General features: G+C 35.2%; 1 protein-coding gene across 2 annotated transcripts in view; it reads left to right on the top strand.

The window, feature by feature from the left end:
* ZNF507 (zinc finger protein 507) overlaps positions 1-7,530 on the top strand; it is a 16,180-nt gene extending 8,650 nt beyond the window's left edge. Inside the window, exons 3-6 of one of the 2 annotated variants that reach the window (XM_009320279.1) lie at positions 333-447; positions 2,809-2,913; positions 6,100-6,234; positions 6,369-7,530. In XM_009320279.1, coding sequence (XP_009318554.1) covers positions 333-447; positions 2,809-2,913; positions 6,100-6,234; positions 6,369-6,732 — 719 coding nt within the window. In that variant the 3' untranslated portion in view covers positions 6,733-7,530. The remainder of the gene's footprint in view (positions 1-332; positions 448-2,808; positions 2,914-6,099; positions 6,235-6,368) is intronic. The other variant, XM_009320280.1, reaches the window with a different exon arrangement.
* The last annotated feature ends 6,618 nt before the right edge of the window (positions 7,531-14,148 follow it).

The following is a 14,148-nucleotide window of genomic DNA, read 5'->3' as shown; positions in this document are numbered from 1 at the left end:
GCTGTAACACAGGATTTTAACCCAACTGCAGGAAGAAGGGAAGTGTCCGCATAGAGAGAAAGAAAGTGTTTTCCTAAAATTTTAATAATTCCAGTAAACGGTAGGGCGGAGGCAGAACAGCATGGTAAATAAACTATACCTTTATTATCTCTATGTGCATTGCCAGTTTGCTCCAGATACTTTAAAACTATTAAATATTTATAGATATTTAAAAGTATTACTTTAAAATGTTAATTCATGTTTCATAATTCAATTGTGCTGAAATTATCATCTGAGAACTCCTTACAATGCTGAATGCAAGTCTCTAAAATAACGGATTTTGTTTCATATAGGAAATAAGTCTTCAGTTCAGAAACTGTATAGATGTGATGTATGTGACTACACAAGCACAACTTACGTTGGTGTACGAAATCACAGACGAATTCATAACTCTGATAAGCCATATAGGTAAGCGTCTCAATTGTTGCTGGCTAATGCCATGTGCCTGGTTTACTTGTTTTAACTAAAAAGGTTACTTAATTGCTCATGCAATTTTGAAGATATTGCTAAAGAATTTCAATTACATAATTTCACTGCAAATTTGAAGGAGCCACATTTGCTGGTTGACTCAAACTATGTAATTAAGATTTGCTAACTTTTCCAGGATGCATCTTTTGCTATAGCAGTCTACTGCTTGTTTTCAGTTTGAAGCATTCAGATGTGGAAAGGGAAATAATTATATTGTAATATTGAACTTTGCCAATAGTAATAATATATTTCTCAAATTCCTTGCACACTTAAGTTCATTTTGGATTTGCTTTATTGCAAAGTGTTCTCCGTTGTCATATTGCTAGTTTGCACATTGGCTTCTACAGAGTGTGGCAAAATTCTGCCCTTTGTCTTGTCGCCAGTCCCCTCGTCTTTTTCACAGGTTTCAAGCAATATTAACACAGTCACTTAGGATCAGATTTTATAACTTTTCTACAAGGATGTTATATGGATTTATATAGAAACTTTGATATCTAAAATCACATGTAATGGTATAGCTCAGGTCCCCAGCAGAAAAATGAATTATGCATTTTTCTATTGGTTGCTGCATAAATTCCTGCAAATTCAATCTATGCTCATTCAGTGTGGATCTCTGTCCCTCTCTAGTGGCTAGAAAATAGATCTGAGTTAATGGGATTTTTGAGCTAATATACTTCTATCTTTTTAATACAAATTCTGGAAACTCAACACCTTGAAATGCTGAGCTCAGCCAGGGACTTTCTTTTTCGGATAAACAAACCCAGAAGACGTGTTATATTTTGATTTGTGCATTATAATGATACCACATAACACTAGCAAAAATTTGCAAGATGTTTGCTCAGAGAGCAAATGTGGAATACAAATAGATTTTTTTTCTCCTCAGAATCTTCCCTATTGCCGTTATTTGTTACTTAGTGGGGTTGGAACAGCAGATACTGTAGAGCGTCTTGTATGTGGTAGTTTTCTGAATTGGTGTTAGCCAGCCTATTTGATTTAGGAACCCTTGAAAATTTTCCATTGGTGATATAGACTGCTGCATACTAAATTTAGGCCTACTGATCTGGCTTGCTTTTCTTTTTTTTTTTTTTTTTCATAAACCCCTTAGACAAATCTGCAGACCTGGTAGGATACTTAAGCCACAGCCTAAAAACCATGAAGATCCAGTATTTATAGTATTTCTCCTTCTGAAACATGTATTCCTCAAGCCTTTCATACTATCAGATAGCAACCTACTATATTGCTGCCATTTTTATAGCTGTAAACATATTTTATTATTTGTTTGACAAAAATTGCTGGAAATTAAACTGTATTGCCTCCAATGATGCATTTTTGTAGATTTGATACCTTCCGGATTTTAATACTGCACAATTAAGTCCTTTCAAAAATAAAGTGAGTAATCGTAAGTTAAGTATCCTGCGGTCTCAAACTGTGTCACACTATAGACCAGACTTAGTAAATACTGGACATTGTACCATTTCAAAAAAAGAAACAACTGAAGTCCTAGTAAATACGCAGAATTTTAGCTGAGCTTGATGGCTTCTGTTTCAATGTGTTATATGGTAGTATATTGATATTTATGAATAGCATAGTATTTTGTGTAATACTTTGGGTTCTAAATCCATGGACCTAAATCTAGATCCAGACTGTATTGTTTTTATACAAAGATATTGTGACGGAAATAAAAAAAATAAAAATTTAGGCAGCATGATGTGACACACTTGTCTTAGGGCACTTGAATCTAAATGTGTTGATCTTGTCCCTGACTTCTATTTCAGATACAATGTTCTGAAACTTTGATGTTTTATTACTAAATAGATAGTTCGGCTTTTAAAATGTCATGAGAAACATGGCTGTTGCATTAAGTAGAACACGTATTTTTGAGGACCAAGACTCACTTCTAAACACACTATGTCCCCTATGGCTCTTATGGTCATATTCTGCCTTCTCATAACATAGCCAAGCAACTTGCATCAGGGCTGCATCCATTCAAGTGCATCCATATCTCCCTTATACTTTGTGATGCTTACCAACTTCAGTAGAGGTGCACAAGATAGATGTCAGGAAGGAACATAGTCCATATGCCTAGTGTTTCTTGCTCAAAGGTGGAGGCTTTTTTGGGCTGCAAAAGATTCTCACGGTCCAAAAGTTGAAAGTTAATGTCATCACTTGGACTTCTGTAAATATTGTTAGTCCTTAACTGTAGTCTTTCCAGATACCTTTGCTTTCTCATAGATTTTTTTATTTCTGGAATAGTGTTAGCAGTTAATTGTCAGATTAGTTTACCTGTTGTTGTCTCTTTAGATGTCGAGTATGTGACTTCGCCACCACAAATATGAATAGCTTGAAATGCCATATGAGGCGCCACCCCCAGGAGCATCAGGCAGTGCAGCTAATGGAACAGTACAAGTATGTAAGAGTTCTAATTTGGCAAAACGCTGTAATAATAGTGATTTTGTTATGTTAAGATACAAAGCAGAGTTCGGATCCTGTTCTTTTCCCTCCTAGATTCATTCTTTGTTCCAGTGACTTTTTTTTTTTGAGAGAGAGTGAGAAAGAGATTTGATGTGGCATTCCCAGGTGATGTTTATGCTAGCTAATTAAACATGTCCATGACCTCCCTCTGGTACAGCATTCAACTTTTTCTTTCCAGAATGGGGTGGTTGCATATAAACTGCCTATTGCAAGTAGTTTCTGGACCCTGTTAATTACCAAAGCATGCCTGGAATTGTTTGGGAGAATGCATGTGCCAAAACCATGCCAGGGGCACTTCTAACTTTTAACATTATAGATTGTTAAATTCCAGTACCCAGGAATGTTCTCTGGCTTTGTTTAATAACCTAGTCTAGGCACAGCCTTTGCATATACATGTTAGTTCGAATCCAGATTGGCATCACACTGCCCTAGTTAAGAATTAGTGTGAATAGTCATTATGTTTAAGTGATGAGTGTCCTTTATAGTCTGTCCATAGATATGTGTGGTTTAGATATGTATATATGAGAAAGTTGGCACAAATATGTGCAGTTGTTTACGACTAATTTGCAACAAAAAATAAAAGCTGGGAAACAAAAGAAAATCAGGAGTATTCTGAACATTTCTTAGTGAAGATTTTAAAGGCAATAGGAAGAATCCAAATAAAGCACATTCACATAAGGGTTTCTTCTCAAGAAAATCTGCTTCTACAACTTCAAAGTCCTTCCACTGCATTTTTTCCCCAAAACGTTCCTAGTAGCATTAAGTTCTATTTGCTCTGCAGTCATACTTCATGCAGTATTGCTGAGTGCTCTGAGTATTACTGAAGATTACTGAAAAACTCCACGCTTTGGTCCCTACATCCCCAAGGAAACAGTCTATCAAAAGCTGCAAGATAATTGTTTCCTCAGTAGATCAATTTAGGATATACTTGAACAGTAAAGTTTAATAATTCAACATAGGTCAAACAGTAGGGCAAATTATGCTATAGAATTGAAAGGTTTCTACTACTAAACTCACTGGTAAAATAATTTTGTTTCTCTGGGAATGTCTTGAATATACTGTAACTGTATGATCATATACATTAAGTATATCATCATAAAGTATAGTGCATCAAGCTAAAAGCTGTTGAGTTTCTGTGTCTGATGCTAAAGCAGTCAACAGCATTTGGCTCATGATACTGTTCTGAGCAAATTAAATCTGATTAGTAAATCACCTGAGTAAATTAATGTACTTCAAAAAATGAGACTGTAATTAAAAGGGGATAAAACCAAACACTGAACTGTTGCTTCATTCACTGTGTTACCAACCCACTGACCAAGCTGTGTTAGTGGCACAGAAAAATCATATATATAATAAGACTAGTGGAATACATGTGCGTTTAGAATGGAATTAAGATTATTTGTTGATCTTTGTGTTTTGCAAAAAAATTATTTTGGCCTAATTTTATTTATAAATTAACTATAAGGTCTGCCTTTTATTTTATTTTTAATGATGCCATTATTTTGTAACAGCCTTATTAGAAAGATTAAGATTCTCAACCTGACAGTGAACTTGCCTATATTTGAAAGCATCCGTTTTCTTTATAAGGCTTCAGATTAGAAGGAAAAGAGAAAATAGGATAGTACATTCCAAATCAAGTAATAGCGAAAAGTGAGCTAGAAGGACATGCCAGTTGCTCCCCAGCAGGACAGAATTATCTTGCTACATAAGCAAGGTAATGTACCATGCCTTCACCTAACTTGTGAGATTTTTGCTGTTCTCCACAATCTTCTGCCGAGCAGAAATAGTTTCCTGTATATGATTATTTTCAAGGCGTTTAAGGACTATATCCTACTGTCATTAAGAGAAGTGGTAAAACCTTACTGAATCATAGTGTGTAACACTGTTTTATGTAGGCCTTCTCATCTTAAAAATTTACAAAAACTTCCTAGTATAGTAGTTATTTTAACAGACTCATCATAGTGTAACATACTGGGATCACATTGCTTGAGTGAAAAAATCTTACTCTCATTGCGGAATGAGATAGACTGAGATGCATTCCTAGCTATAATTTATTAGAACAAGGTCACCTTGGATTGATCCTGGTCTTTTCCATGTGATTTGAGAAACTGAAGGCTTCCCAAGTAGCAGGTAGCTAAGCAAAGTAGCTTCCTCATCCAAAAGACAAGGAGCTATGTCATCTTTACTGTGGGTACTGTTCTGCTCTGGATTGATGTCATGCAGTATCACTCATCTCCTTCATGCTGAGATGACTAATCTATTATCTTAGAAAACACTTGTAAAAACTCCTCTGTTGTATGTTTGGGTATGAAAAAAGTCCTATGGGATTTGATCAGTCTTGGGTTATTTGTGTCCATAAATACACACTACATCTCTATGTAAACAGGATTTATTCTTCAAGGTTTTGTTCTTTACTGTGTAAGACACTGTTTTATAGGGAAATAGAAAATTTAGTCTTGTGGTACTCGAGCTGATGAAAAACTCTATGGACAAAATTGTCACCTGTCTGAATCTCGATCTGTGAATATATTCAAAATCTGACTGAACACTGTCCTTGGCAACCTGCTGTAGCTGATCCTGCTTGAGCAGGTGGATTGGACTAGGTGATCTCAAGAGCTCCCTTCCAACTTCAACAATTCTGTGATCCTTAAATAAACTAATATATGCTACACCAAGAAAGGCTTTATTAGTTCAATTAAAATTATCAGTGCTAATTACACAGCTTCTGCTTGGTTCAGAGAAATGGCAAAGAGAGCTCACTACCTGCCTGCCAGATACCACACCGATGTACTCCATGTTTCCGCCGTCATCAGAACTATTGCATTTTTGCTGTATTTAAACAGTTTTAATAGGCCAAAGAGATAAGCTTTTAATTCCGTTGTTTAAGAAGTCAGAGAAAGCAAACTTAAAAATTCTCAGACGCTAAAAATAGTCTTACATTTCAAAATGAAACTTCGCAATCTAACTTGACCTAGTTATGAAACTGAAAAGGGGGACTGAAGAGGATTGATATGTGTATCTCTGTTTATTCATCCTTTTGGAAGAACTAATCCATTACTAAAGTAATAAAATTTAACTTCTAAATGTTTCTCTTTTTCCTTCTCCACTTTTTTTTCCTAGATGTTCTCTCTGTGGATATGTATGTAGCCATCCTCCATCCCTGAAGTCTCACATGTGGAAACATGCAAGTGACCAAAATTATAACTATGAACAAGTGAACAAGGCTATTAATGATGCAATTTCACAAAGCAGCAGGTATGTCTGATTTACTTTCAAGCCCTATCATCTAGAATTTTCAAAGGACCCAACTCTGATCCAAAATAAAGTTCCCGTCAAAAAGCAACAATTGTATGTTTTGATATTTGTTTCGGTTTTTATTATTATTTCAGGTTTCAAGGACAACTTCCAGACAAAACCTTATTAGAAGGCACAGATGAAAGTACAGTACCTATACTAGGAAGTTCAGACAACTTGGTGTCTTTTACAGAGTCTATTAACCAGACTACAAATGAAATTTCAGGTTCTGATGAAAATGAAAAACCTAACTTGATGAATACCTCATGCAGTTTAGAAAAGAACTCCACTCTACCCCATCTTGGCACAGAATACTGTGTTCTTCTCTTCTGCTGCTGCATTTGTGGTTTTGAGTCTACCAACAAAGAAAATCTGCTGGATCATATGAAAGAACATGAGGGTGAAATCATAAACATCATTCTAAATAAGGTCCACAGCACAACTCAGAGCACAAACTAGGTGAAGCAGTAAGTTAGAGAGGGTTTCCTAGAGTGAATATTTTATTTCTTTGCTAATTTTTGCCTGAGAAACTTGCTAAAGAGAAGAATTGCAAGCAAAACTTGATTTCCTATCCTGAGTCCTTGTTTCAGTAGGAGTACAATATTTTAACCAGGGACCGATGAATCATTTAAGAGATAAATATAAGGAGTGGGGAATAGAACGATCCATTTTAATTTGTTATTTCTCTATATGGTGCCAAGAATGTAGGATTGTTGGGTTTTTTCTTTTATTGTCAGGTACTAGTCAGTAATAAGGCATTAGTACAGTACGTCAAAACCCAAAGGTATGAAAGCTTTGTATCAACTGAAAAGCTTTTTTCTTCCTCCCTCTTTGTTGTTTTCAAAGTATTTCAGCAAAGAACTTTTTTACCCTCTTTTTTTGAAACTGGCAACAGACCAGATAGATACAAATTTTACCATATGATCTCGTAAAGCCCCCTGCCTGGATTCTGGAAGGCAGGGAGAAGGGAGGTGGGTGAGGGCATGTATGTGCTTGCGTGCACGCATAGGCGTTTCATTTTTCCCAATCTATTTTTAAGGCCTTAAAAACTCCCAAGTCGTCCTTCAACAAAGAGTGCTATCCTTTCTATAAATTTAGAGCAGCAGGAGCTGAGGAGCCTAGAAGCATTTTGCTAATAACTATTTGTCCGATCGAATCCTAACTAAAAAACTGCTGTCTTTTGAATTGATGGTGTGTAAAAGATCCTTTATAATAATGACCTGCTGTTTCTTACTGGTTTTCTTGACTCATTCAGCAGAACTATTTAAAAAAAAAAAGCTTATCATATGTTACTTTTAATTTGTGGTGATTGCTTTGCAGTATGTATGAGCAATGTTTTTTAATGAGAACAAGATATTAACAATAATAGCCACAAAGAGATGTAGATTAAACCTATGTAGATTCCTAAAGATGTAGGTGAGCACAAAGTGGGATTTTGAGAAATGCCTACATGCTTTAGAGTTCTTTCTTTGAAAATCCCACTGGCTGTCTGAATTTCCCATTTGTCTGGCAGAGCTGTAACTGTAGAAATAATTCACTGAAAGATAATTTTCCTGTAGAAAATCATATTTAAAAAAAAAGGCAAACTATTTTAAGGGAAAACTGTATCCAGTCACTTGTAGAATAAATTTTACCAGTGCATAGAATATGGATTCATAAAGGGAATTAGGGATTACTTTGTTTTCTAAGAAACACATAGAAATCTCTCCCTTTTAAAGCATTTAGCTTCTAAAATTACAGTGCTTTTTTTTTTACAGTTACAGCAATTTGCAGTAGAAGACATTCATCTCTGCATCAGTTTAGAATATTTTATACTGGCTAATTACCTGGCAACTTTATTGAGGTTATTTATAAAGTTGGCTACTTAAATTGTTTGAAATATATGCTTCGATCAAGTGAAGTAGTAGCACTTCCAAAGAAGCCCTTTAGCAGCCAGATTTAAGCTTTCTAGTTTGGGCATGTATTTCTGCTTTTAATGAATGGCAGATGCACAGAAGCATGGCTAGTTCCTGACATGGGGATGCAGTTACCTGATTTTTAGTAGCTCATTACTTAAAAAATTACTTACTCTTAGAAAAACAGTATTTTATGGTTACTTTATTTATACATTTCTGCTAGCAGAAATAAGCTACAACTGTAAATCTAAGAAGGTGGCAGATGTAGTGTGCAGTCTATTGCACTATCGCTGACTGGAAGTGGCAAACAGGAAAAGAAAACAAGTCTTGTTACAACTTTTGGAAGCAGCACAAAATCTAAAGGCCAGGGTAAAGGCACTAAGATTCCTAAGATGATTTTTGTTTTCAAGTGATTTCCTCAGTTTGACTTGTTCTTTTGGATTAAATATGTATTATTTTGTTTATAAGTTAGATAGCAGAAAGTACACATTTTACTTTAAAAATTGGTCAGGATATAATGTCAAAGCATTTTTGTGTCAGATATTTGAGATATTTTAAATACATATGTGAAGTAAGTATACATTATTTTCAGTTAAAAGTTATTTTTCATATTCCTACAGATGGTTTTTACATTTGAAAAACATTATTTATTTACATGCTCTCAAATTCGAGATAGTAAACTTTTAATGGGATATTCATACAGTCTTATTGACACCAATATTTTACCTTCAATATAGAATTCATGTGAAAATAGTACATTATCTGGAATATATCTCAACTTTCTCATTCAGAGATCCCGTTTGTTGAAAAAATTAAAGGTACAATGAGATCTGTAGTAATGCTAAACTACCAGTCAGTATTCACAGAAACAATATTTTGCCACATTGTCATTTTTGTGTAAAGGGACAATTATTTTAAAGTTGCTCGGCTAGTGAAAGATAAAAAGGTGAAAAACATGCATTCATAAGCTAAGAAGGAGATGGCAGTGAACCAAGACTTAAAAAGCAAGTAACCTTGAATCAAAATTAACAATTTTGGTGTGTGTGCAAGCCACGCTTGCAGCATTACGTACAATGCACCAGGACTCATTGTAATGGGATTACTAAGCAGGATGCATCTATTCACAGTTGTTCTTTGCCATCTTGTTGCTTTTTTTCTTTTTGACCATGTGTTCCTATAAAACAGTAGAAAGCTAGTTGCCTCTAAAAACCATTATCAATCCTAACAAATGCCAACGAATAATACTTTCCCATATGCACAGAGATTTATTTTTTTTAACTGTCTCCATGCTGCTTGCCATTAGTTACCCACTCACAATTCCCATGGACTTTATCACAAGTTCTGCATGTGAAGTAATTATAGGCTTAGTTTTTCTGAAAGCAAATTATTCCTCAGGTTATCTGCTTTAGAAAGTGTACGGTTGGCTTGGTTGCATGTTCTGTAAGGGTTTTTAAGCACATTTCGAAGTCACCAACACTGCGGTCTTCCCCTTTCTTTAAGCTTTTAAAATACTTTCAGATCTTCTGTTACAGCACTATCAGATGATCAGCTATTCACTTGCTGTTTGTTTAAATTAGATTTTATTCTGTGATATGAACTGTAACTTGCAGCTTTGTTTTAAATGCCTATACTTCTACTAAAGAGAAAACGTCATTCATACTAGACTGTACTGATAAATAGGTGCATATTTCATCTTTCCGATTTATGCTTGGCCTGGAAAAACAGAGTGGGATTCAGTCAGAGTTATTGTATTTTCCTCTTTCAGAAGCACTTATTTAATCATTTTAAAAAATGTACAGTTGGTGCTCAAAGTAACATTTGTTAAGATATATTTAATAGAAATTTACATTTGCATTTGATATTCATGGACATGGGTACATGTATTTTTTTAAGAAAAGGTATTGTAACACTATGGCACTGCTTTTATAGCCAAAGTATACAAAATTTAGAAAACTGACATGTAAAGACTGCAGTTAATTCTGATACTGTATGACTTTCATTTTATAAAATTATCCAGCACATTAAGCTGCATGCCTTAAGCTCTCTCTAGGATTGTGTTCCTGATAGACGACTGTTTGGAACTATGAAGCAAAGTCTGTAGTACTACTTTAACTACCTTCTGAAATACTGTACAATGTTAGAATAATTTATTTTGCTTTACAGGAGTTTGTCACGTATTGACTTTAATATTGTATTTTGGTAATAAACTTTTTTTGTTAAACACTTTAGTCACTTTTATTTGACCTGTACAAAATATGGAAAATTCAAAACTGAACCAGTGTTCAGAGATAGGGGAATCTCTTTAAATCAAAAAGTATCTGATAGACTTTACTGCCATTTCTCACTCTTGTGTCAAGTTATTACAGTTTTAATACTGTTAATACAAGTTTTATAAAAGCAACTGTAGTAATGAAATATGAGACTATTAAGTCAAAATACTTGTAAGCCTGCATGCAGTTATGATGGGACAATGCTGAAGCTAGTGGCAATTTTTTCCCTAATTGAAATGGAGTGAAAGCCTTATGCAGCTTTTTTCAAGTAAGTGAGTGACTCTTGCTTATCCGTCACATAAGCTAAAACATATCTTGCAACCTAATTTTAAATATACGGCATATTTCTTGGGCTTGCTGGAGTTTTTCTTCCCATCTTTTTCAGAAAAAAACAACCAAACCCAGTATAACTCAGTTGCTGTTGCTGGCCAAGGAGAGAAAAGAGAAAGAACCACCAGAGTACCCATTGCTGGTATTCTCATGGTTTCCGTTTTCATAAACAGGCTATCTTATTTCATTTTGTTGTTACTATTATGGCCCTGGGCCAAATACGTTGAAGTAAAAAAAGCTGAACTACAAATGGGTGTAGATGCAATGCTACAGAATGCTGTGTCGTGCAGCTTTTTCACATTTTCTGTAATGCAAAACCTGGGAAAAAAGTCTCTGTAGTAGGATGTGGCATCCAGGTATTATCCTATTCACTGTGCTAAAATACCTTGCTCGCTTCAGCTTAATAGAGCAGAAGAGCCTCATCGGAAGTTACTTCCCCCCATAAATAACCTGGTTGTGCGTGATCCAACTGGTATCCCAAGACACCTTATCTGCTGTGAAGCACGTCTTATCAGACACCTTCCCTCCTCACTAGGGCTGGCCAACCCAGAGCGGGGCTGCTGCTGCCAGTAGAACAGGCACCGTGCTTGCTACTGAACACTGCAGCTTTTGCAGAAATGGGACTGCACACACAGCTTGTTGGGATAGAGCTGCACTGACCTAACGTTTGACGATTGTAACGCCCCTGGGAACTAGGAGAAAATGGGTTAGAGCCCTGCCACACATCAATGGGATCTGAATCACTCTGTCCTATATCTTTGGCAAGTATTTATGGTCGGAATTATTGCAGAAAAGTTAACGCACCATGCTACTGTTCTTTCTTTGCAGTCCCTTCTAGGCATATTTGGAAAAGAGCTGTCACACTGAGCCACTCGGAAAGTGAAACACCATTAATACTGACTTAATATTAGCTAGGTAAAAAAACTCAGAATTGGTAAAACTAAGATGCTTTTGCCCAAAAGCAAAACTTCAGGCATCTGACAAACTTCAAAAGTTGAAAAAAGAGATAACCTAGAAATTTGACATGCTTGCAGCATATCACATGGCTGCTGAACAGCAACTCAAAAGATTGCAGGTTTAAACTCAAAATTTACTTAGGCAGAACTTGAGTCCTCCCGTGTTTCTAGTTCATAGTAGCTCTTTCTACAGTATTGAATGTGACAATCCAAGAGAAAACACAAATGTAAATAGTATAAAGAAATTGAATTTAAAGTTTCATTCAACCATTTCCTGTACATATGGTTTGTAGATATTTGACTAACATTTGTTAGTATTATGGGTAACTTGGTACTAACACTAAGACTTTGCTACCATATGATCTAGTTGGAACACAATGAGCAACAAGGATATTGGTAAATAATATCCTTTTGCTGCTTTGGCAAGTATAAAGCCAGCGTTACAGTATTGTAATAATACAGTATTACTGATTGCTTGCTACAGTTTGGTGTATTTTAATTTACATTTTATAACACAATTTTCAGATATTAATATCAATCTGGAAGTTCTTTAGTTTTTCTGTATACTCACAACTCAAAATATTAGATCTCATTATCAATGGACGTGTTGCCTAACTAATACATTGTTTCAGTGAGAATATGTTGAATAATAACTCTTAGGTGTAGCTCCCTCATGACAAAGGATTTTTTCTTTTTACACTTACATTGCTCTAGTCCCTGGCAAAAAGAGGCAGTAAAGAATGTTGTAGTGTGATACTTTCCAGCTATTACTGTAGGTGGAAACACACTCTCGGTGTCGTCCCTAGAATATTAAGCAAACCAGCATCAGATTCATCTGAGTACTTCCAGACGGAGGATCAGTGCAGAGGGTTTTTCTCCCACTCCATTTTTTTCTAGTGCTGTACCCCAACACTTACTGCAACAGGAAATACGACTTGTTAAAATATTATATAGAGTTGGGAAAAAATGCATTTTTTATTTTCCCTACTATCTAATCTTCTGCTATTTGAAACTTGAACAATAGGTGTTAATATTTCAAAATGATGGCTATAGCTCATTAGTTATTTTAAAATGACTTAAAGGTAACATTTACTCTTAGATACATTAACCACTGTGTAAGGCTGTCTAATGCTCTTCTATTACACAAACTGTTTTCACTTCGAATAACACTATTTTACAGCGTAGATTGTGTTAGTAGTTTGGGAATGTCAGCAGAATTTGTACTGCTGGTTATCTGCAATCATTTCCACAAAACAGAAAACTTCAACTGACTGTAGTAACTTGTTTATCACATACAAATATATTACATATATGCACAGTGTCATAAAACACAGTAGAATTAAGAAGACTAACTCCCCCTCTTTTCAGTACTACTGCCTGTTGGCAACCACGCTACACAGCCTGTCATTTAGTTCAAGATAACGTCTACCGAAGTTTTGGTTCTACAGAGAACAGGCTTTTAGTGGTCCGAAATTTATTAAACATGCATAATTACCGGATTTCTAAAGCTCTTAAATGATTATGTTTTCTAAACCATTTCTGCAACTTTTTGTTCTGTGTAGATTTTACTTTGCATTGGCCTTTTTACAAGTAGTGGATAAACAGAATTTCCATCGTAGAAAACATCTTCCACAGCATTCCCCTTCCCAGAAATTTAAGCACGTTATCTGACCTCCTTTACACAAAAATGTACACACACTCAAGATATTTTTTTTCCTTTATTTACACTGTAAAATCACTTGTATGATCTGTATACAATATGTACATTTTAACAAACACCTGATGTATAACGTGGCAGTGATGCTCTAAGTGATAAAAACAAGGTAAATCTAATGCCCATTGTAAAGCCCATAATTCTTCAGTTTCCATATTCTTAGTTTAAGCATTCCCCACAAATGTACCACCTGCCTTATTGCTCAAAAAAATAAGAGAAGTATGGCTAGTCTGTTGTAAATTGACTTGTAGTAGAAATTTTTAACTATTTGGACTTAAGTATTACTTTAGAGGAAGTAAGAGAAAATCATTGTTTTAAAAAATACTTATAGAACATACTAAGTGTGCAAGACAAATACTGAAAAATTTCCTCATTTCTAATGTCAATGGCTTCAAAGCTCTGAATTAGCAGGATGATTACTAGTTCCACTGTTTGCTTGGCATCTCTGAGTGTGTTTTCTATGAATTTCATGCCTCTTTTTGCTCAAAATACCGACTTTGCCAATGAACCAAGGTTGTGGAATAAAAAAGAAAAAAAAATTAAGTATTGCTGGACTGTAAAACGGTGACAAAAAATCAACTGAATATTGTCCTGAAGAAGTGAACTCTATCCCTGCCTGTTCCACAGAATTTGTATGGATTATTGGGAAATCTGCTTTCTGTGATAGGATCTGGGAGTCGGCATGTTGGTAAAAAGCTTTATGGGGAATT

This window comes from Pygoscelis adeliae, unplaced genomic scaffold, assembly GCF_000699105.1.
Source record: "Pygoscelis adeliae isolate BGI_AS28 unplaced genomic scaffold, ASM69910v1 Scaffold62, whole genome shotgun sequence".
Classification (NCBI taxonomy): Eukaryota; Metazoa; Chordata; class Aves; order Sphenisciformes; family Spheniscidae; genus Pygoscelis; species Pygoscelis adeliae.
This window is presented reverse-complemented; position numbering and strand designations above follow the sequence as displayed.